Source organism: Notamacropus eugenii, chromosome 1 (assembly GCF_028372415.1).
Source record: "Notamacropus eugenii isolate mMacEug1 chromosome 1, mMacEug1.pri_v2, whole genome shotgun sequence".
In the NCBI taxonomy this organism is placed as follows: Eukaryota; Metazoa; Chordata; class Mammalia; order Diprotodontia; family Macropodidae; genus Notamacropus; species Notamacropus eugenii.
Window position 1 is genome coordinate 595,189,163 of NC_092872.1, and position 21,937 is coordinate 595,211,099.

General features: G+C 40.3%; 1 protein-coding gene across 13 annotated transcripts in view; it reads left to right on the top strand.

Annotated features, from left to right (window-relative positions):
• Positions 1–21,937, top strand: part of RIN2 (Ras and Rab interactor 2) — a 244,203-nt gene that overhangs the window by 168,071 nt on the left and 54,195 nt on the right. For 10 of the 13 annotated variants that reach the window (XM_072634569.1, XM_072634565.1, XM_072634562.1 and 7 more), the window contains one exon: positions 15,935–16,035. In XM_072634569.1, coding sequence (XP_072490670.1) covers positions 15,935–16,035 — 101 coding nt within the window. Of the gene's footprint in view, positions 1–5,025; positions 5,367–15,934; positions 16,036–20,369; positions 20,682–21,937 lie in introns of those variants that run through there. The other 3 variants (XM_072634567.1, XM_072634568.1, XM_072634570.1) reach the window with 3 other exon arrangements.

Genomic DNA, 21,937 nt, shown 5'->3' on the forward strand with positions numbered 1-21,937 from the left:
TGTTTAGTGGCCCCCCTCCTCATTTTACAGAGGAGGTGAAGTGGACTGCCCAAAGTGTGCATTTCATTAGTGAAAGAACCCAGGTTAGGTCCAGGATCTCATGACTGCCAGTCCAGTGCATGAATGGGAGTAACACATAAAGAGATGACCGGATTAGGTCAGGTGAGCAGTGATAAGGACCTGAACTAGATGGAAAGATGATATATCAAGGAGATGTGAGAGATGAAGTTCTAAGAATTCTAAATTTTTTTTTGTTGATACCTTATATTTTTTCATCAGCTTCATTTCTACATCTGTCCCATCTCCTCTATCCAGAGAGCCATTCCCTATTTAAAAAGAGTTTTAAAAGGAAAGTGGAGGAGGGGAACAGTTCAGCAAAAGGAATAACACATCCCGAGAGTGTGGCAGTGTAGGCATCATCCCACTCCCATGGTTCCCTAGCCTATTTAATGAAGGAAAAGAAGTGTGATCTCTGGGCTCTTCCTGGGCCTTGCAAGCTTCTTGGTCCTTTAGTCTACAAACTTTCACTTGTTACCATTATTCCCAACGACATTGTCATAGGCATTGGGTATATTCATTGTTTTTCTGCTTCTGTTTGCTCTGTACCAGTCCATGTAGGTCTTCTCCTGCATCTCTTAAGCTAGTACCGTGCACTGCAGCAATATTCCATTGTGTTCATGTATTACAGCTTGTTGAGCCATTTCCTAGCCCCAGGCTTTGTTTCCTTGTCTTAGAGACCATGAACACAGCTGAACAACAAATTATTAGTTCAAATAATTGTAGACCATGACATCAAGAGGATGACATGATTTGCAGTTGATTTTGATTTGTGTGAGGGAGGGCTGTGCAAGGTCCCCAGCCTCACTTTCTCCTCCTCACATGGGTCCAGTGGCCAGATATGCATCAGGACAACTGGAGATGGCCCTGAACGTAATGTGAGACCCTGGCCATTTTAGGATAAGGTCTTACCAGATTCTCACTTTGAGTAAGATATACTCATTCAGTGAATAGGCTTCCTTAAGTAGTTACTCAAGGGATGGCAACTTTAATAAAAAAAAAAATCATACTGGGAGGGGAAGATTCTCAGGGTTCCTGGGTAAAAGAGTAACAGTTACTATTTAGTATTTACATTCACTCTGTGCTAGGTGGGCAGGGATCTGTTGTCCAAACTATGAGTTCCAGCAGGAATTGGGCTTAAGGCTTGGTCTCTGATCAAGAAATCTAGCCATAAAGGCAAAGGAAAAAAGGCAACTTTTGGCCATAAAAGTGTACCTTCCCCTAGGCAGAGCACTCCAGGCAAGGATGGAGAGGTGAGGAAAGGAGAGAACAGGAGAGGAAAGGAGAGGACAGGAAAGGTGAGGAGTGGAGAAGAGAGAAGCCGCTACTCACTCACAGGTTGTGTTTGTCCTTCATTCTTGAAGAGGACCATGAAATCAAGATGATGACATGGTTTGCAGTTGACTTTGATTGGAGTGAGGGAGGGCTGTGCAAGGTCCCCAGCCTCACTTTCCCCTCATGAGCCATCTGGGTCCAGTGGCCAGATATGTATCAGGATGTCTAGAGATGGCCCTGGATGCAACGTGAGACATGGCTAAGGTTTTATCAGATTCTCACTTTAAGTGAAATACACCCATTCAGTTGGATGAGTACTCACAAGCCAAGGGCACTTAGGAGAAGTTAAGCCAGGGTAGTGTTTCTGAATGAGGAACATTTATTTTGCATTTCAGAAAGTTTCAAGGGATTCAGCTGTTTTAGCCACAGTGATTCATCCCAGAGTCATTAATCATCTCCACAAGACTATGAAAATGACTGAGCTTTACATTTTTTCATCCCCAAACTCCTTTTCTTACCCCTTTGTTTTCTTCCTTCCTCAAACCAAATGTGGATTTCCGTAGGAATATTGTAATGCCCAACTTACAGAAAATCTTTTTTTTTTTTTTTAAGTTTCATTTCAGAATTTTGTTATGTTGCAATTGCCTGCTAATGTGGGCCTTTCCTCCTCCGACCCTCCCTGCCTTCCTCTCGTTTCCTCGTTTAACCTCCCCTAGATGACTCTTTCAACAAGAAAATCACAAATGATTCTGGAAGTGAATATGCTGCTCTGCTGGGGTCCTATCCCTGTCCCTTTTAAAATGAGAACCCTGGAATTAGAGTCAGAGGATCTGTGTCTAAGTTCTATCTCTGCCATTTACTACGGGATCTTCAGCACATCATTTTTGAGCAGTAGTGAAGGATGGACCCTACGTAATCTGGAGAGCATTCTACAAGTGCACGTTATTAGTTTTTCTTCAGTATATGTGAAAGCATTGGACTTTCTTAGTGACTATGTTAGGCATCAAAGAAAAGGTTATATGTTTATGGTTGTTCAGTTGTTTACAGTTGTGTCCAAATCTCCAAGACCCCATTTGGGATTTTCTTAGCAAAGACACTGGAGTGGTTTGACATTTCTTTCTCCAGCTCATTTTACAGATGAAGAAACTGAGGTGAACAGGGTTTAAATGACTTTCCCAGGGTCACATAGCTAGGAAGTAAGAGTGTGAGACCAGATTTGAACTCAGAAAGATGAGGCTTCCTGACTCCAAGACTCAGCACTTTATCCACTGTACCACCTAGCTGCCTGAGATTACATCTACAGAAAAATAATTTCATCAGATCTCAGGACTAGAAAGGACCTCTAAAGATCCTACAATCTGGTTCCCTAAAAGCAGGACAGTTGCTATTATTGCCATTTTCACCATTTTACAGATGAGACAAAAGAGGGGAGGTTGCAGAAGGGCAGTTCAGTAACTCAGTAATGAAGACAGGATGGGAGGATTTAGAATTGGATCCCGGACAAAGCTGACCTCTTTGATTATGGGCAGATTGTTTTAACTGCGCAGAGAAGTTGAGGGCCATTATGTTATATATTCCTTTAATTCATTCAGCAAACATTTATTAAGTATCTGCTATGTGGTGGTGTAGGCACTGTGCTGAAAGCACAGTAAGTGATGAAGAGGGACTGGAATCTGGTTCTACCAAGTGCATTTTTTTCTCTTATGTGAAGCTACAACCTTATTCATTTACAAAGGAAGGAAGGACAGAAAAGGGGGAGGAACTGAGGATGATACTAAGATTATGAGCCTGCGTGACCAAGAGAATGGAAGCACCATCTGGCTGAATTCCTTAGGGTTCTCCATTCTGTCCCCATGCCCAGTACCTTCTACCTCATCCCATCATCTCTCCTGTTCCTTTTGGGTATTGTCTTCCTCCATGAGATTATAAGCTCTTTGAGGGCAGGGACTGTCTCTTTTTCATATTTGTATATTCAACACTTAGCACAAGGTCTAGCACATAGTAGGAGTTTAATGAATGTCTATTGAATACCTAACTGACCTTTGACAGTAAGAGCATAGTTTGGAAGAGGAAAGGATGTAGGGGAAATCACCTAGATGCACTCATTATTGGTAAAATTTCATCATTCTGTAAAATCCCAGTAGCACCTAGGTAGAACAGTGGATAGAACACTGACTCTGAAATTAGGAAGATCTAGGTTCAAATCAGATTCAGACACTTACTAGCTGTGCAACCCAGGGTAAGTCACTGCTTCAGTTTACTCATTTGTAAAATGAGGATAATAATAGCACCCACTCAGCAAGGCTGTCATGAAATTTGTAAAGTGCTTAGCACAGTGCCTATCATAAATTAAGCACTCTATAAATATTGGCTATTATTATCATTATCAATATTATTATTAGCCTTGGCACTGTGTTGCTTCACTACTCCAAGACTTTCTTATTGGATGGTGGGACAAGACCTTCAAACCCTCTGCATAAGGAGGGAACTCCTCTCAGAACATCTCATTTCTTATCTGGCTACATTCCTTTGGGATTTCTCTGACTTTTCTACCATGCCTCCTTCTGGGGTACCTTTATTCTCTTTATCCCCATCCCCCCTTCCTGTTTCCTTTTGTGTGTTGTCTTCTACCATTAGATTGTGAGTTCTTTGAGGGCAAGGAGTGTCTTTTATATTTCTATCTTTATGTTTAGCTCAGTCTGGCACATGGTAGCTACTTAAGTATTTGCTGATGGTTTGGGATATACTGTGTTTGAGATGGTTCTAGATGCCCAGTAAGCAATTAATGATACAATATTGGAGACCAGGAGAAAGGTTAAGGATGGATCAAAAACATCTGACAATCACCTGCAAAGAGAAAATAAATTGAACCCCATGAGAGCTGAGGACATGACTAAGTGATGGTACAGAGGGAGAATAGAGGAGTTCCAAGAACAAATTTTTGGGAGAGACCTATGGTTAATGTCTGTGACCTATAGAAAGATCCACCAGAGGATGCTGAGAAGGAACAGTCAAGTAGGAAGAGGCCCAGGAGCCTGCATTAATAACATAGAGCCTTCCAGTTAGAACTGAAACAGATGAGCTTGATCTGACTTGTTCATGTGACAGGTCCTTTGGCCTTTGATTTGCACCCTACTACAGACAGAGGACTATGTTGAAGGAGGTTGGGGGGAAGGGAAAGGAGTAAAGAAGAATCCATGCCATCTTTGAGCTTATTATGTAGTAAAGGGACATCACACACAAACCTTAGAAGAAAAAACTGGTTATCTTGGCGATGCTAATTGGTGAAAACTCACCACTCTAGTCAGCCCCAAACCCCTAACTGTTATTTTCCTGCTTAGTTGTACGCTATTGCCGCCTGCACTCTCCAACCAGACCTCTTGCTTCCACCCAAGAGGCCCTGCTGATCAGTGGGAGCTTACTGTCTCTACCTAGCCCCAGTCATTTAACCATCTTTGTGCCCTTCCACTGTGAGCATCTCTGCCACACCCCCTTCCACTGCTTGCTCCTAGAACAAGAACCAAACCAATCCTACTATTGCTTCTGGAAAGAACACATCATTTGATTGTCTCTTTGCTCCACTCACCATCCCTGTGACTTGGTCCTTCGCTGGTGACCCTCATCTCCCAATATATGTTATATCCTCTATTAAAATGTGAATTCCATAAGGACAGAGACTGTTGCTCTTTTATATTTGTGTTTCCAGAGCATAACACAGTGCCTAACACCTAGTCAACATTAGTTCATCCATTTTCATGCTTTCTTTCTCTTTCTTTCTCCTTCCTTCCTTTCCTCATTCCTTCTTCCTTCCTTTCTTTCTTCACTTGGCATATAGACCAATTCTACCAAAAGAAGTAAATGTAGAACACCGACCAAAAGAAAGAACAGACACTAAACAGCGCAAAAAATACCTCTGGAGAACCTAGTTAAAAGAATCACAGACTTAGAGCTCGGGACTGTCGAAGACCATCTAGTCCAAATCCCTGAGTTGTGCAGGAAGCTGAGGCCCTTACAGAGTAAAGAACTTGTTCATGGTAAGACCGTGGACCTTCCGATTCTAAAGCCATTGCTTTTTTCCTGTACTCGGTTACCTCTCTAACAGCTCTTGTTTTTGTCAACCATCCCTTTGTGAGAGAGAAGAGTTTTGATTTGTAGCCCCTTTACCTATTAGTAAAGGCAGTCAGTAGTCAACACGTATATATTAAGTATCTGCTGTGTGTCAGACACTCTAGTGCCTGCTCTCAAGGAGTTCGCAGTGCCTGGCACATAGGAGGAGCTTAATAAATGCCTGTTAATGGGCCAAATATTGGAAATTAGAATGATTTACTAACTGTCCTTGACCTTCTGGTGAGTCCAGTAATACAGCTGACAAGGATTGTTCTGTGAGCCTACAAAGGTAAGTGCTCCCATTATAGAATGACCAGATTTCTCTTGTTTTGAGAATGACAACTCTTATACTCTTAAAGACCCTCCCACTGGACTGAAAGTGTTTGAGGGCAGACTATTTCACTATTGTCTTTATATATCCAGTCTTACCATAGTGTCTGACTCATAGTAACTGCCTAACCAGTGCTTGTTGACCGACTGACTTTTGTTAAAAAGACAATTAGCCTTTTGAAATGATTTTTCAGAGGTCCTCTCAATTGCAGGGTGTGCCACAGGCCAGTTGAATGTATATTGGTGTAAATCCAAATTTTTATGAAGCAAGTAGTGCTTGAGTATGAGTTGTTTGTCAACTTGTGAAGCTCTGTATGAGGGTTAGCTATTATTATTCTTTCAGATCCTCCCCCTCCACATCCTCGGTGCCCTGGCCAGACTAAGTGACGCTGCCCAGCACTGATATCTATCTATCAGTGTGTCATTGCTGGGGCAGTTTCCTGTGCCTGAACTTCCTGCTCTGCTTTCTCTCGACAAGTCTGTGGAATTCCTTCCAGCCCTCCAAAGCACAGAACAAATGTTCCCTCTTCCAAAAAACTTCCCTCCAATTTCCCAGGCTATTGTCTCAGATCTTACATGTTTAATCCAGCTCCCATCTATCAAGAATCTATTGTATGCAAGGCAGGGGATTCAAAGCTGGAAAGGACACTAGAGATAATCTAGTCCAGCGCCCTCTGTCTGCAGATGAAGAAACTGAAGCACAGAGAAAATTACCTATCCAGAATGACATGAATTTTAAATGGTCTATTAGCATTACTCCATTGTTCTCCAGTGCACTCCTCTTATATTGGATATTATCCCTACTAAACCATATTCTTCTTAAGGCTCAGGCCTAGGGTCCTAAGTCTTTATCTGCCTCAGGTTCTAGTCACCGTGCTCTGCACAGGGTTGTTGTTTTTTTTTTCAAAAAATTGGTTTGTTTTCATTCTCTTCTAGCTTCTGGCTATTCCCCTACTAGTCTCACTGCTAACAAGGACAGACCAGGTCAAAATTCAATCCTTTAATCAGTACTGCTAGCTCTAATGTAGCAAGAAGATGAAATTATTGTGTTATTTAAAATCCTATTTGGCAGATTTCAGAGATCACTGAACATGGGTGAATAGTTTTATTTATATACAACAATTGGAGGTCAGTATCATCCATTTGGTTCTGTTAAATACTGCTCAGGATAGACATAAAACACATTGAAATATATTCCTCTTAAAGACCTAAAATAGAAATTATTTCTGCCAGCATATAAAACTGACCCAATATGGATGTTGCTCCTGGGCAGTCACTGAGACTTTGGATGTTCTAAGATGGTATGAATAGAGCTGTTTCTATTGGTGACAATTAATTAAAGTGCAGAGACCCCTATACTGATGCCTTCTCAATCCATTTTTCACTTAGAGGCTAGAATAATCTTCTTCATATATAGATCTGATAATATCATTCTTCTCAAAAATCTTAAGTGGTTCTGTATTATTTACTATGGGGCAACTAAGGTAGAGTGGATAGAGTGCTTAGCCTGGAGTCAGGAAGATTCATCTTCCTAAACTCAAATCTGGCCTCAGACACTTACTAGCTGTGTGACCCTCAAGAAAGTCACTCACCCCTGTTTGCCTTAGTTTCCTCTTCTGTAAAATGAGCTGGAAAAGAAAATAACAAACAATTCTAATATCTTTGCCAAGGAAACTCCACATGGGGTTGCACAGTCATACATGATTGAAATGACTGGATAGCAACAAAATTACTATATGAAGTTCAGATTTCTTTGCCTGGTCTTATTTCCAAACTATTCTCAAACGCTGACCCTCTACATGCTGTACAACTTAACCAGATTGGATTATAATCTTACCCTTGAAAGAAATTTTGTCATCTTCTCACACCTATCAGATTGGTAATATGACAGAAAAGAAAAATGAAATGTTGGAGGGGATGTGGGAAGATTGGGGCATTAAAGTACTATTAGTGGGGTTGTGAAATGATTCAGTCATTTTGGAGAACCATTTGGAACTATACCCAAAGAGCTATACCCCTTTGATCCAACAGTAGCAGAAATTAAAGGGAGAAAAAGAAAAAGAGCCTATGTGGACAAAAATATCTTTGTGGTGGCAAAGAATTGAAAATTGAAGGGATGCCCTTAAATTTGGGAATGGCTGAACAAGTAGTAGTATGTGATTATGACAGAATACTATTGTTCTGTAAGAAATGACAAGCAGGATACTTTTCCAGAAAGATCTGAAAAGACTTCCACGAACTGATACAGAGTGAAGTGAGCAGAACTAGGAGAATAGTGTACACCGGCAGCAATATTGTATGACGATCAACTGTTAACGACTTAGCTCCTCTCAGCAAAAAAAATAATCCAAGACAGTTCCAAAGGACTTATGATGAAAAATGCTATCCACTCCCAAAGGAAAAACTAATGGAGTCTGAATGCAGATGCACTTTTTAAAATTTAATTTAATTTTTTGTCTATTTTTTTCATGACATGATCAGTATGGAAATATGTTTTGCATGACTGCACATGTATAATCACCTATATCAAATTGCTTGCCTTCTCAATTATGGGGGACAGTTGGGAGGGAGAGAACTTGAACTCATTTCAAAAAAACGAATATTAAAAATTGCTCTTACATGTAATTGGAAAAAATAAAATATTTAAAGGAAAAAGAGGGAAATGGGGGAGAAGGGGAAGAGGAAAGGGAAACAAGCATTTTTTAAATGCCTTCTGTGTGTCAGGTAATTTACAAATCATTTGATCTTTACAGCAACCCTGGGAGATAGGTTCTATTATTATTCCCATTTTACAAATGAGGAAACAGACTGAGAGAGGTTAAGCAGCATGATCATAGGGCCATACAGCTAGTAAGTATTTGAAAATGAATTTGAACTTGGGTCTTCTTGACTCAGGGACAGCTATGTGATGAAGTGTGCCAGAGCTGAAGTGAGGAAGACCTGAGTTCAAATGCAGCCTCAGACCCTTACTAGCTGTGTGACCCTGGACAAAGCCATGTAGCCCCGTTGCTTCAATTCCCTGATGAGCTGGAGAAGGAAATGACAAACCACTCCAGTATTTTTTACAAGAAAACCCCAAATGGGATCACAAAGAGTAGGAAATGACTGAACATTTCCTCACTCAAAGGCCAGCATTCTATCCACTTCACCACCTAGCAATAAGGAGAGGTGTTCCCATCTCTCCCTAATTGTTTCCAAGGTGAAATTTTCTTTTCAAGGTTTGCAGGATCCCCGTGATCTCCTTAATAAAACCTAAACGAAAGGCAGGTCCCTAGAGTCTGAGAGAGTGAATTTTCTTCCTGATCAACTTTAATCCTTTTCTGGGTTTTCTTAAAGGTGACCTGTTCAAAGACAACAGATGCAGACAGGATGACTTTCAGGAGTTTTCAGAAAGAAAACCTAGTTCTCACCTTTAGGTGCCTGAGTACCATTTGTCTTTTCTCACACCTCTGTAAGCTCTACTTTTTCTTTCCCAAGCCAACTGATAACAGCAGGAATGTGACAGGCATATAGAACTTACTTAATCAACAAGTTTTATGTTAAGCATAAGCATTCCCTCTCTGCCCACCTAAAAACAGTGTTTAATTTCTATTTCCTTTTCTGCTTTCATTGTGTGCCCTATTTTCCATCAAGAAATAAAGCTTCTGAGAATTAATGTTAGTACACTTTAAATAGTTGAGGGAAGTTTTTTTAGAATTGGAATTGGAGGGGGAGGGGCACACACACATACATGTGCAAGGGAGGGCTACTGAAGGCCTTGGTAATATATTCAGTTACCCAACAAGCCTTTATTAAAGGCTTTCTATGTGTCTAGAACTTTGCTAAGCAATGGAAAATAGAACATGGCTATTTCTGAACTCAGCGGTTTGTGGCCAGTCCTAATTTAGGGCATAAACTCAATCAACCATCAAAATATTTACTGTAAATAATTTTGCATTCTGCGTTCACCAAGGTGTGTGGTGCTTTGGGGAATGCAGAAGTGTGTCTCTGCCCTCAAGAAGTTTGCAAGTCCCCTGGGGAGACACAGGAAACTATATTGAAAGGTGTGGATTCAGTGATCAATCCTGACGCTCTAACAGGAACTGGTGTAACTTCAAGGCCCCATAGCTCCCCTGACTAGCTGCTTACCAACACAACAGCCTCAGAGTTTCATCTTCAAGATTCGGAGACCCAGCTAAAATACAGATAGCCTTGGGAGGGAAACACTTCATACTGTCCTCATTTGTTTCTCAGTATAAAATAAGCTTTGGGCAACTTTGTTCTTTACATACTGCTTCCCATACATATCTTATCTCAAGAAATTAAGAAACGTTTATAGGATTTTTCTAAGTGACCTCTTGTCCCCGGCCTAATTAAGGCAATAGGTGGCACAGTGGACAGAGTTTGAGGCCTGGAGTCAGAAAGACATAAGTTCAGATCCAGCCTTCAGATCCAGCCATATTGGTGACAATCTCTGCCTCAGTTTCCCCAACTGTAAAAAAGGGGTAGTAGCACCTTCCTCACATGGCTGTGAAGATAATATTTGTAAATTGCTTAGCATAATACTTGGCTCATAGTTTGCTCCTTCCCCTCCTTTCTTGTAAATCTCAAATATGTAGAGAATTCACGCAGGTGAATGCCTAGAACTATCTCCCTTCTCCAAATCTCTCCCCTTTGCACCTCAACCTAGGTGGCATTTCTTCCAACAAATCTGACTTGATTGCCCCCCCCCCCCTTTAAAATAGCTACTCTCTCTTTAAGTCAGCTCAATTCAGCAAGCATTTGTAAGTGCTTCCTATTACCAGTGCTAGAGATAGAAACAAAAATGAAATAGTCTGTCATCAAAGAGGTTAGTTCTTTTAGGAGTGGTGATAACAATATGTACACAAATAAACACCAAATATATACAAAGTACGTACAAAATAATTTCCATGGGAGAGGGTAGATTGCCTTATGTAATTTAGTTGTATGTTTCTATTTGTATCATCCGAGAGAATGTGAGGCCTTTGAAGTCAGACAGTGTTCCATTTTTGTCTTTGTACCCTAAGGCCTAGGTACAGCCCTTGCCCAGACTAGGTGATTAGTGATAAATTGAGGATTCTGCATGAGGACGTTACTACCTCTCCACTCATAGTATAAAAAGACCTAGGGAAGTTGAGTAATGGATTCAAACTGATTAAATGCTTAATTTAAATTGAAATGACTGATGGACAAACTGCTTGAAAGAAGGAAGCTGCCATTCGTTGGCAGATACTTTAAAGGAGGGAGGAGTTGGGAGGAGTTTTTCTTATGGAAGAACTCAGTTTCTTGTAGAGGAGAAAGTGATGGTCGCTGAACCACAGATGTTACACCACATCCAGGACCTGGAAGAAAAGGTAGGAGCGTGGGAGAAAGAAGTGCTGGATGCTAGGAATAAAAAGAGATTTGGGCATTGGAAGAGCTAGGCGTGCATGCTACATAACCATTCTTGGCAGCTCCTGTCTGGGATTCAATTTAATTTAAGTGAATTCAAGTCTATTTAATTCAACAAATATTTATTAAGGGCTACTGTGTATAGAGCAAGGTATTACAACCTAGGGAAAGACAAAGATATGAAATGTATATAAAATGTAGCTCCTGCCTTCAAGGTTTAATGATCCCATTGTTGCCAGAAATATATTATAATCCTTAAGATCTCCTGAAATATGTATTTTCACCCCTGTCTTGAGGTTTGTTACCATTCTTAGACTGGTAAGTTGGACTAGTAGACTAGTAAGATAAATTTTACTAGTGGTGTAGTACCTTCCCTCCAAGACAACTCCAATTTACCCTGCTTGTTGTCTACCTAACATCCCCCACCCCCACCCCAATTAGATTGTGAGCTCCTTGAGAGCAAGGACTGTTATTTTGTTGGGGTGGGGTGGGTGATTTTGTTTGTTTGTTTTGGAGTTTGGCTTTTTGCTTTTGCCTTTCTTTGTCTCTCCAATATTTTAGCGTAGTCCCTGGCCCATAGTAATATTCATTAAAATCTCTGTGACTTCTTTAATGATAACAATAACCTTTTAAAAATTATATATCGTTTCAATCAGCAAAAATCTTTTTTTCTTACACTTGACCCCCCCCCCCACTAATTGAGGGGAGCCTCCGCTACCACTCCCCAACCGCCCTACCAACCTCCCTACCCCATCCCCCAATATTCATTTACAGAAAAACACATTTCTACAATGGCCATGTCAAAAAAAAAAATGGTTTAACACTGAGTCTGTGACCCTGGGCAAGTTACTTAATCCTATCAGGAGCGTTGCATGTATAATCATTAGTCTTCTGTGATTGGTCATTACAATGATAGGTTCAATAAATATTTATTAAGCATATTGCTGGGGATACAAATAAGAAAAAGGCAGTTTCTGCCCTTAAGGAGCTTACAAAGAAAAGATAAAACAAAAGGAAAGTGAAAAGGTCCCTGAGGATGGGGGGGAGAGGAGAATGATGTTCCCTGGGACTGTAACCAAGCTGAACTGCTGCTGCTGCTGCTGCTGCTGCTGCTGCTGCTGCAGAATGGAGTTAGCTGTGAAGTTCTGTGAAGGTAGGCTTTGGGAGGAGTTTACTGCTTAGTCCTCCAATCATAGAGGAGAGGCAGCTGAGGGAGTTGACCAGGTGTTGAGCATCAGAAACTGAGTCAGTCAGGCCTGGTGATGAGATTTCCGGTGATCCACTTATCCTTCAGAAGATTGGGTGAGAGTTGCCTGGCAGCCATCAGAGTTCCTCATTCTTTCAAAGTTGTCTTTACCATAACAATAACCTTAATCACTTTTCAAGAGAGCAGTCTAAGTATGAGGTATGATACCACTAGGTTATTGAAACTATAGAAGAGTTGAGTAAAATATGGGGAAAAATTTTGAAAAGATACTGGAGTGATCTTCCGCCTCTTTTATCGATGAAGAAGTTTATGCAAAACAGGGTTCAAGTGACTTGCCTAGGGTCATACAGTTAGGATGGCCATATTTGAACTGAAGAAGAGGAGTCTTCCTGACTTCAGGCTTGGCACTCATAATAATAAAAGCTAGTATTTATATAGCACTTATTATCTGCCAGGAGCTTGCTAAGCACTTTACAAATATCTCATTTGATCCTCACAACCACCTGGGAGCTGGTGCTATTATCCCCAGGTTTTTGTTGTTCATTTGTTTCAGTCCTGTCTGACTCTTTGTGATCTCATTTGAGTTTTCTTGGCAGAGATACTGGAGTGATTTGCCATTTCTTTTTCTAGCTCATTTGACAGATGAGGAAACTGAGGCAAACAGGGTTAAGTGACTTGCCCAGGGTCACGCAGCTAGGAAGTGCTGTTGTGGGATTTGAACTCACAAGACTAGTGTTCTTGTTTCTGAGTCCAGTGTTCTATCCACTGGACCACCTAGCTGACCTGACATTATCCCCATTACAGATGGGGAAAGTAAGACAAAAAGAGGTTATGTGATTTCTGGGGTCTGTATCTGAGGGCAGATTTGTAGTCACATCCTCCTGACCCCCGGCCCAGCACTTTATGTACTATGTTACCTGGCAAGTCGAGTTTGGGTGTTTTAACTGTCTTGAAGAACCATTACGAGGAAAGCATTTTATAAAACCTTAGAGATCTACATAAGTATAGATCTATTATTAAATGTAAAAACTATGTCATTGATATATAGAATGTATATCTGCTATTGTTATTAATGATAGAAGAATCTCATTTAAAGGTGTTTGCTCTTCTAATTTCTTGATTCATATGACAGTGAATTCTTCTAAAAGAACAAAAAAAAAGAATTGTATATGAGACCATGAATCTCTACTACAGTTTTTTAAAAAGCACATGACTATATATGTGGGGCTTTTAAAGTATATATAAAATTTAAATATTAAATTTAGCACAGGAGCATCATCCTGCTGGTCTCTGCCCTCTTCATCCCTATTCATTTTGATAAATGTTTGCATGTGCTCCTTCTCCCTGCTACTTTTTTCCATTGAACATTTCCTTTTCTCCTATCTCTGTTCTTTCTCTCTTTCCCTTTCCCTTGAATTAATTTTTTTCTTCTTTTTTTCTCTTTCCCTTTTTGTTATTGTCAACTAAAAAGGAAATTTTTTAAAAGTGGGAAAGGGATTAAAATGAAGGGGATTGAATGGTGTATTGGTGCAAATATTGGAGCTGTAGGTAGAAAGAAGACCTGGTGTCAAATCTTGGCTCTGCCACCTTGATTTTTAAAAAATGATACATGCCAGGAAGTGTTCAAGGCACTCAGAATCAAAAGACCAAAGACATCATCGATTCTACCAGAACAGGAGTGGGGAACCTGTGGTCTCAAGGCCACATGTGGCCCTCTAGGTGTTCAAGTACAGTCCTTTGAATCCACACTTCACAGAACAAATCCCCTTAATAAAAGGATCTGTTCTGTAAAGCATGGACTCAGTCAAAGGGCCATTTTTGAAGACCCAGAGGTGGCCTCAAGGCCATAGGTTCCTCACCCCTGAACTGGAAGAATCCTAGTTCTGATCCCACCACCCCACTGCCAGTGCCTCTTCCCCATTCAATTACCCTTGAAATTGGGGCCCAGATAGTCTACAGGGTAGAAAATCAGACCACTAAGTCAGTGAATACCTAGTTTCAATTCCTAACTTTGACATATCAGCTGTAAGAAAACCCTGGGCAAATTACTTAACTCTCAGTGATGCCAAGCAACTTTTCAATTGTAAATTTAAGAATAGGTGCATTGGTAGAGAAATTGATGAAATCAGAGGTCTAGTCAACATAGCCATCTCATATGTGTGTATGTGCATATAGATACATATATACATATATCTATACACATATACATATGTGTATGTATTTGTATATGTTGATTCATCTGGATGTCGTGTCCTCATGTTATTACTTATTGGTAGATTTCCCTCTACCAATATAAGTCCACATTTTTTCTGCAATTTATAGTCATAAAGAGTCCCCTGAACCACTGAGAAGTCAAAGGCCTTGCCCAGGGTACAGCCAGAGGCAAGATGTGAAACTGAAACTTCTGCATATTAAGACCAGCTCTCTGTACTATGCCAGGCTGCTTGTCCAAGTAATAAGTTAAACACATGCTTCATAGTTGAGGATTCTGAGATGCAGAAGCAAGGAAGAAGCACGTTCGAAGCCTGAGGAAGATCCTATGGAAATCACTGATGCCAGCTTCTCAGAACTGTAATAAGCTAGCATTTCTATATTGCCTTAAGGTTTACAGAGTGCTTATATATGTCATCTCATTTCATCTTCATAACAACTGTATGAGATGGGCTCTATTATCGCCCTCATTCTCACACATATGAGGAAACTAAGACAAGATTTGAACAGAGGTTTTTATGATTCCAGGTTCCACACTTTATATACACTATGCCTCAATTGAAGAATCACAGAGAGTCATAGAATCTCATAGCTGAAAGAGGCCACTGAGACCACCTAGTCCAACCCACCCATATCTTGTCTAACAAGAATCCTCTTTCATATCCAACAAGCAGTCAGTCCAGCCTTTGCTCAGAGGTCCTTCAGTTTGAAGAACTAGTAGTAGTAGGTCCCTTTCACTGCAATGACTCTTCATATAATTTTTCCATGAGATTTATAGGAGATGTCAGCCTTTCTGGTTATCCCATGTAACTGTCATGCTGTACTGCCAATGTGAGCATCTCCCTAATTCCATGCCAAATAAACATATTTCAGTCTCCTGGAAAAGGCCACAATTATAGAGGTTAATCATTAAACAGTGAGCCAAAGGAGTATTTGTTTTCTTATACTGCACTTGATTTTTAAATGCTGCTTTTCTGAAACAGGAAAATTTAAGAAATCATAGTAAAGAAAATGAAATTCTATCTTTATGATTTGAAATATATTTACTGCCATTTTAAAAATATTTATTTTTTTCTTACTGAGAAAGAAAACTGGTTGAATTATTTTTAATTCACCATACAGCTTAGTACAAAGCTAAAGAAATTTAAGAACTTCCCTTTCTCAGTTAAAGGTTGCCCAGTTCCCTTTGTTTTCCCTGTTATTAGAGGAAATTCATATAGCCCATGGGAAAGGAAAAAAAAAAAGGTTTGTAATCTCCCTCTATTTCCTATTGAGGTGAAGTGACTAAACTTGGCCAAGCCTCATGTCCACGCCTCTTTCACTTTCTGACGTCATACTATTTTTGTCTTTGAACAGCTCATTGACACGATCGCCTCGGAGATCGGAGAACTGAAACAAGAGATGGTGCAGACAGATGTCACCCTCGAAGATGGACTGGAACCCACAGAAATACCCAGGTGACCCCAAAATCTGTTCATTCATGGAGGGAAAGAAATAAAGAAGGCTGGAAGAACTGCTTTAGTTAGGAGAGTAGAGTTGAGGTTTGTGTTCTATAGGAGCCATACAGCTTTAATTAGTCTTTGGAGGTAGGTGTGGCTTATGAATGGACTTCGTATGTTTATTTTAATTGCTTTGAATGCCCTATATGCATTTGAACTTTGCCCCATGTGATGCTCCCTGGCATTGGCACTGAGATGTAAGGTATTCAGCTGATAAACTTCATTTGGGGAAAGAAATTCAGATAGATTCTTGCTGGCTAATTAGAGGTAAGTCTGGTTGTGGTTGATGCTGAGAGGATTTAAAGGAAAAGCCAAAGAGAGTCTTTTTTACATCAGGTCAGAATCAGTCAAAACTGATCATTTGATGGTCTGCCTGGAATAATCAGACAAAGCCAAAATGTTTGCTTACCAATAAAACAGGACAGGACTTGGACCAGAGAGCACTGAGTATGGCCAGGAATGACTTAGAAAGTAGCAGCACATTTGAAATTTGAGGGGTTGTTAGTGAGGGAAATGGGAAGTGGAAGTCTTGTTTCTTTGGATTTCTAGTGTAAAATCCTCAGCAGATAAAGAAGGAAACTGGATTATAATCATGACAAAATAAGGGAAAACCTTAGAATTAGAGATCTTAATGACCTTGATTACTTGCTGATCCTTGTATCATATGCAACTGAGTCTTCTGCCTGGGCTGGTACTGACACTGTTTGGTCACCACCTCCTGAGGATCAGGTTTGTTGAGTGGATGTTCCTGACCAGTGGGAGCAGTGGAATGCAAGACAAACACTGTGAAGGAAAACCCAAGTGTTGTAGCAGGTTTCAAACCAGCCAGACTTGTTTGCTGAGGTAGTGTGAGGGGGAGATACTACAGCCCCAGGGAGCTCTTCTGCAGTGAAATGGTTGTTGTAATTTCCTTTACAAATCTTATTTACCTAGAAGAACTGTTACATCCTTACCTCTGGAGATTCCGAGTATCCAGATGGTTGGTTGGGCAATGAATAGGAGAGTATTTAGTCAATACAGATAGTAGCAAAGTCCCATGAGTTATAGTGATGGGGCCCCTGGGGCCTCCCATAGTCCTTTGTGTCCTTTAATGTCTTTATGTGTTCTTTGTTTCCTTTAGTGTCCTTATCTCCTTTATTTCCTTTAATCTCCTTATTTGAGATTGTATATTCTTGTTATCTGTCATCGTCTTACCTCCCTACTAGATTGTAAATTCAAATGAAATAATGTAATACAAAGCACTGTGCAGACTTTAAACCACTAAATAAAAGTCTGATGTTGGCATTATTACTAATTTCCATGAATTCATTTCAGTTCAGCACACATTAGGGGTGGCATGTCTGCTGGCCTCTTCCTTACTACCTACCAACATGCCCATGTTTTCCTCATCCTCTTCAGTTCATTCATCCATCTCCATTAGCTTTTGTCCTATATCTCCTCTCCCTTTTGTGGCTAGATTCCTAGTACTTCCTTTCCTCTCACCTCTTTCTTAAAACTTTTGCAGTCTGTCTCCTGACCTCAGCATTCGCCAATTAAAACTTGTGCTGTCCAAAGTCATTAATGATCTCTTAAATGCCAAACCTCATGGCATTCTCTCAATCCTCACCCTTCTTGACCTCTGCAGCCTTTGACTTGATACTCTCTTCTCTCTAGGTTTTCATGACACTGCTCCCCTGGTTCTCTTCCTAATTTCTGTCCACTCCTTCTCTTTCTCCTTTGTTGGGTCCTCATCTGTGTCATGCCACTCAGTGTGGGGTATATCCCAAGGCTCTGTTCTGGGCCCTCTATACTTCTTCATTAGGGATTTCATCAGCTCCTGTGGCTTCAATCATCATTTCTATACATATAACTCTCAGATTTACTTGTCTAGCTGTAATCTCTCTCCTAATTTTCAACTACTTATTAGACATATGAAACTGGATGTCCCAGGGATATCTAAAATATCCAAAATTGAATGAATCTCTCCCCCCTAAACTCTCCCCTCTTCCTAAATTCTCTGTTACTGTCTAGGGTACCACTGTCCTCCAGTCACCCAGGGTCACAACTCTAAGTGTCATCCTTGACTCTTCACTCTTTCTTAATCCACCCCACCCCCCATATTGGATCAGTTGTCAAGTCCTTGTCTACTGACTTCTATCAGATGTGTCCCCTTCTCTTCTTACACTCTAAGCAACCTAGTTCAAGTCTCTCTCCACTTCAGTTCATTCTCAGCTGTCGAAATGATCTTCCTAAAGCACAGAACTGACCCTATCACCCCACTCCCCATTCAGTAAACTGCAGTGACTCCTTTTTGTCCTCTGGCTCTTTATAACCTTTCATAACCTGTCTCCTTTCTATCTGATTACACCTTACTGCCCTTCAACTGTTACATGATACAATGCTGGCATAAAACCCTCCATCAGCCAACTCTGTATTTTTCCTGGCTTATCTCCCATGCCTGGAATTCTCTCTGTCCTCATCTCTGCCCCCTGGCTGCCCTGAGTTCACTTTCTTCAAGAGGCCTTTCCCAGTCATTCTTAATTTTAGTGACGTCCGTCTGAGAATGCCCCCAGTTTATCCTATATGTATATCTTGTTTGTACAAGGGGACTAAACTGTTTACATGCTATCTCCCTCATTAAACTTGAGCTCCCTGAGAGCCTTTCTTTGTGTCCTCACTGCTTAGCAAAGTGCCTGGCACAAAGAAGGTACTTAAAAAATACTTCTGGACTGGCTGACTGATGGGTGTAGTGGATAAAGCTTGAAAGAAGGAAAACTAGATTTAATCCCCACCTCAGATACTAGCTGGCTTATCCTGGACAAGCCATTTAATCATTCTAGGCCTCAGTTCCCTCATCTGTAAAACTAGTGCATTGGACTGTGTCCTCAAAGATCCCTTCTAGTGCCAGATCTATGGTCCTATTAAATAATGCCTACAACATGTGAGGCATGGGGGAAGGATAGCTGTAACATAAACCGTGCATTCTATTGGGGTAAAGACAAGTACATAAATAATTCATTCAGGGGAGAGTAAGACAAAGCACTGTTGTGGAGTGCAAGCCAGAGAAGGCCTCATGTAGGAGGCAGTATCCAAGTTGGGACTTGAAGGAAGGCAAGACATGGTATCCAAGTTGGGACTTGAAGGAAGGCAGAGACTTTTAACAGTACATTTCCAGCATGAGTGACAGAATAAATATAGGAACAGAAATGGAAAAGGACAGGATAAGAAGAGGAGATTGAAAGTCATCCAGTTGGACTAAAATAAAGCTAGAAAGGTACATTGGAGTCCGATTGGAAAGGATTGTGTTTACCAGGACTGGGAATTGATAAGTTATTCAGTAGGCAACGTAGAACCACTGAAAGTTTTTGTTATTTGTTTTTTTAGCTATTCCTCTGGCTAATCCAGCCTCAGACACTTACTAGCTGTATGACTCTGGGCAAGTCACTTAACCCTGTTTGCCTCAGTTTTCTCATATATAAAATGAGCTGTAGTTGGAAATGGTAAACCACTCCAGTATCTCTGCCAAGAAAACCCCAAATGGGGTCATGAAGAGTTGGATACAACTGAAACAATTGAACAACATTAATAAGAGGAGTGACATTGTCATAGTGATATGCTAAGAACATTATTCAAGAGGTGATGTTGAGGGTGAATTAGAAAGGGAATGGATCAGTCAGGAAGACCCAAAGGAAGACAAGAGCAGAGTTGGGAGGAATACAGTTGCAGCAGCAGTAGACAAGTGAGTTAGATGGGAAAGATATTGTAGAAACAGGATTTAGCCATTGACTGGAGGTGAGGAGTGAAAGTAAATAATGATTCCACAGTTAAAAGCATGAGAAGTTAAAGGCAAAGTTATAGGTGGTGTTAACAAAACTGAAGAAATGAGTGGGATTGACAGATTTAGAAGAAAATGTAGTTCCATTTTAATCATGTTAAGTTTGAGATGCCAATGGGCTATCAAAGTAAAGAGGCTGTTAGAAATAAAAGAGTTGAACAGTAGGGAGAATGAGTAAGGGATGAGTGAGTGGAGATAGAATTAGAACTCATTTGCAAATGGCAAGTAGGTGGTACAGTGGGTAGAGCAACCAGCCCTGGAGTCAGGAGGATGAGAGTTCAAATATGGTCTCAGATACTTCATAGTTGTGCGACCCTGGGTAAGTCACTTAGCCCCAACTGCCTCCAAAAAACAGCACTCATTTGCATAGAGGTGATAATTGACATCATGGAAGTAGAAAGTGTTTTTCAAGGTAAGAGTATAAAGAGGAAAGTGAAGAGAGCTTAGTTCAAAACATTGGGAATAATTTGTATTTCAGGGTCAAGAGAAAAAGAAGGTGCCAGTGAATGAGAAAAGTCACAGAAATAAGAGAAGCATGAGAAACCAGTGTCGGAGAAAAAGGAGGAGCCTCCTTCCAAGGGATGAGAAGATATCATAAAGGAGCCATTGTCAAATGCTCAAGGAGGTCAAGGAAGATGAGAGGGGAAAAAATGGATTTGATGCCAAAGAAATGATGAGTGACTTTGGAGACAGTTTTATTTAGGAGTCTGTTAGAGATGGAAGCTCGATTACAAGGGGGTAAAGCATGGATGGTGAAATAGTGGAGGAAGATGTTGAATACAGCTTAAAGGTATGAAAGTGTCAGAGGGGAGACAGTATGTATGTGGACTGAAGGGAAGAGGCGAATAGAGAGTGAGCGACTGAAGATACAAGAGCAAACTATGGCAGATGAATTCTGAATTTTGATTGAGGAAGGTCTGAGTTCAGATTCCATCTCGGACATTAACTGCATGACCAAGGGCAAGTCACTTGATCTCTCAAACCTCAATTTCTTCATGTAAATGACGGTAGTAAGTTGTAGTGAGCATCATTGACATAATACATATAGACTACTCTACAAGTCACAAATCACTTTAGAAATGTTGTTGTGGAATAAGGTCATGGGTGGGCTAGATATTAAAACCGAGCATACAGATCAACAGTGGTCTGATAGCATGTAGAACTACAGTATTGTCAAAATCCTTTCCATCCACTTTGGACTTGTTTATTGCATTGTCATATTTTACTGTGGTTTCTGGAATTATGAACAACAACAACAAATCCTCATGGCTGCATTAATTGGTTTAATCTTTAAAAAAAATCATTGGCATCATTCAAGAGAGAAGTTTCAGGGACATCAAAATTATTTTTTTCTAAAACTGGGCTAGATAATTATCTCTTGCTAGATAGAATGCTGTACTTGGAATCAGGAACATCTGAATTCAAATCCAGCCTCAGCTACTTAATAGTTGTGTGACCCAGGGCAAGTCACTTTGCCTGTTTGCCTCAGTTGCCTCATCTGTTATATCTGAGAATAATAAATAAATAATAAAAGCACCTACTTCCCAGGATTTCTGTGAGGATCAAATGAGGTAATAATGGTAAAGCACCTGGCACATAATGTTACATAAATGTTATCTATCATTATTATAAGTAAACCACATTTAAAACTGAAAGTACTCTACAAGTTATAGCTATTATTATCACTATTATTATATCTGTTCTTTGGACAGAGGACAAAATTCACCACTGTATGGCATTTCTGATCATTTGCTTTATTTTTTATTTCTAATGTATAAAGGGTTTCCACTTCTGTTGAGTACTTAATTCTTTTCCAGTCACACATTTCCTCATTTTTATCCCTTACATATGCTACTTCTTGAGCACAGATCAACCTGGGAATTTTTGGTGCCTCCAGTCATTGCCCACATGTCTTAAGCCTCTCCTGTTCCTGCTTCTGGCCTATTGGCTTGAATGATATCTGTTGTTTTGTTCCAGTTTCTCCTCAGGCCACTTTAATATCACAAGTATTCCATTCCTTATAGAAGAACAGAATGTCTTCTGAAA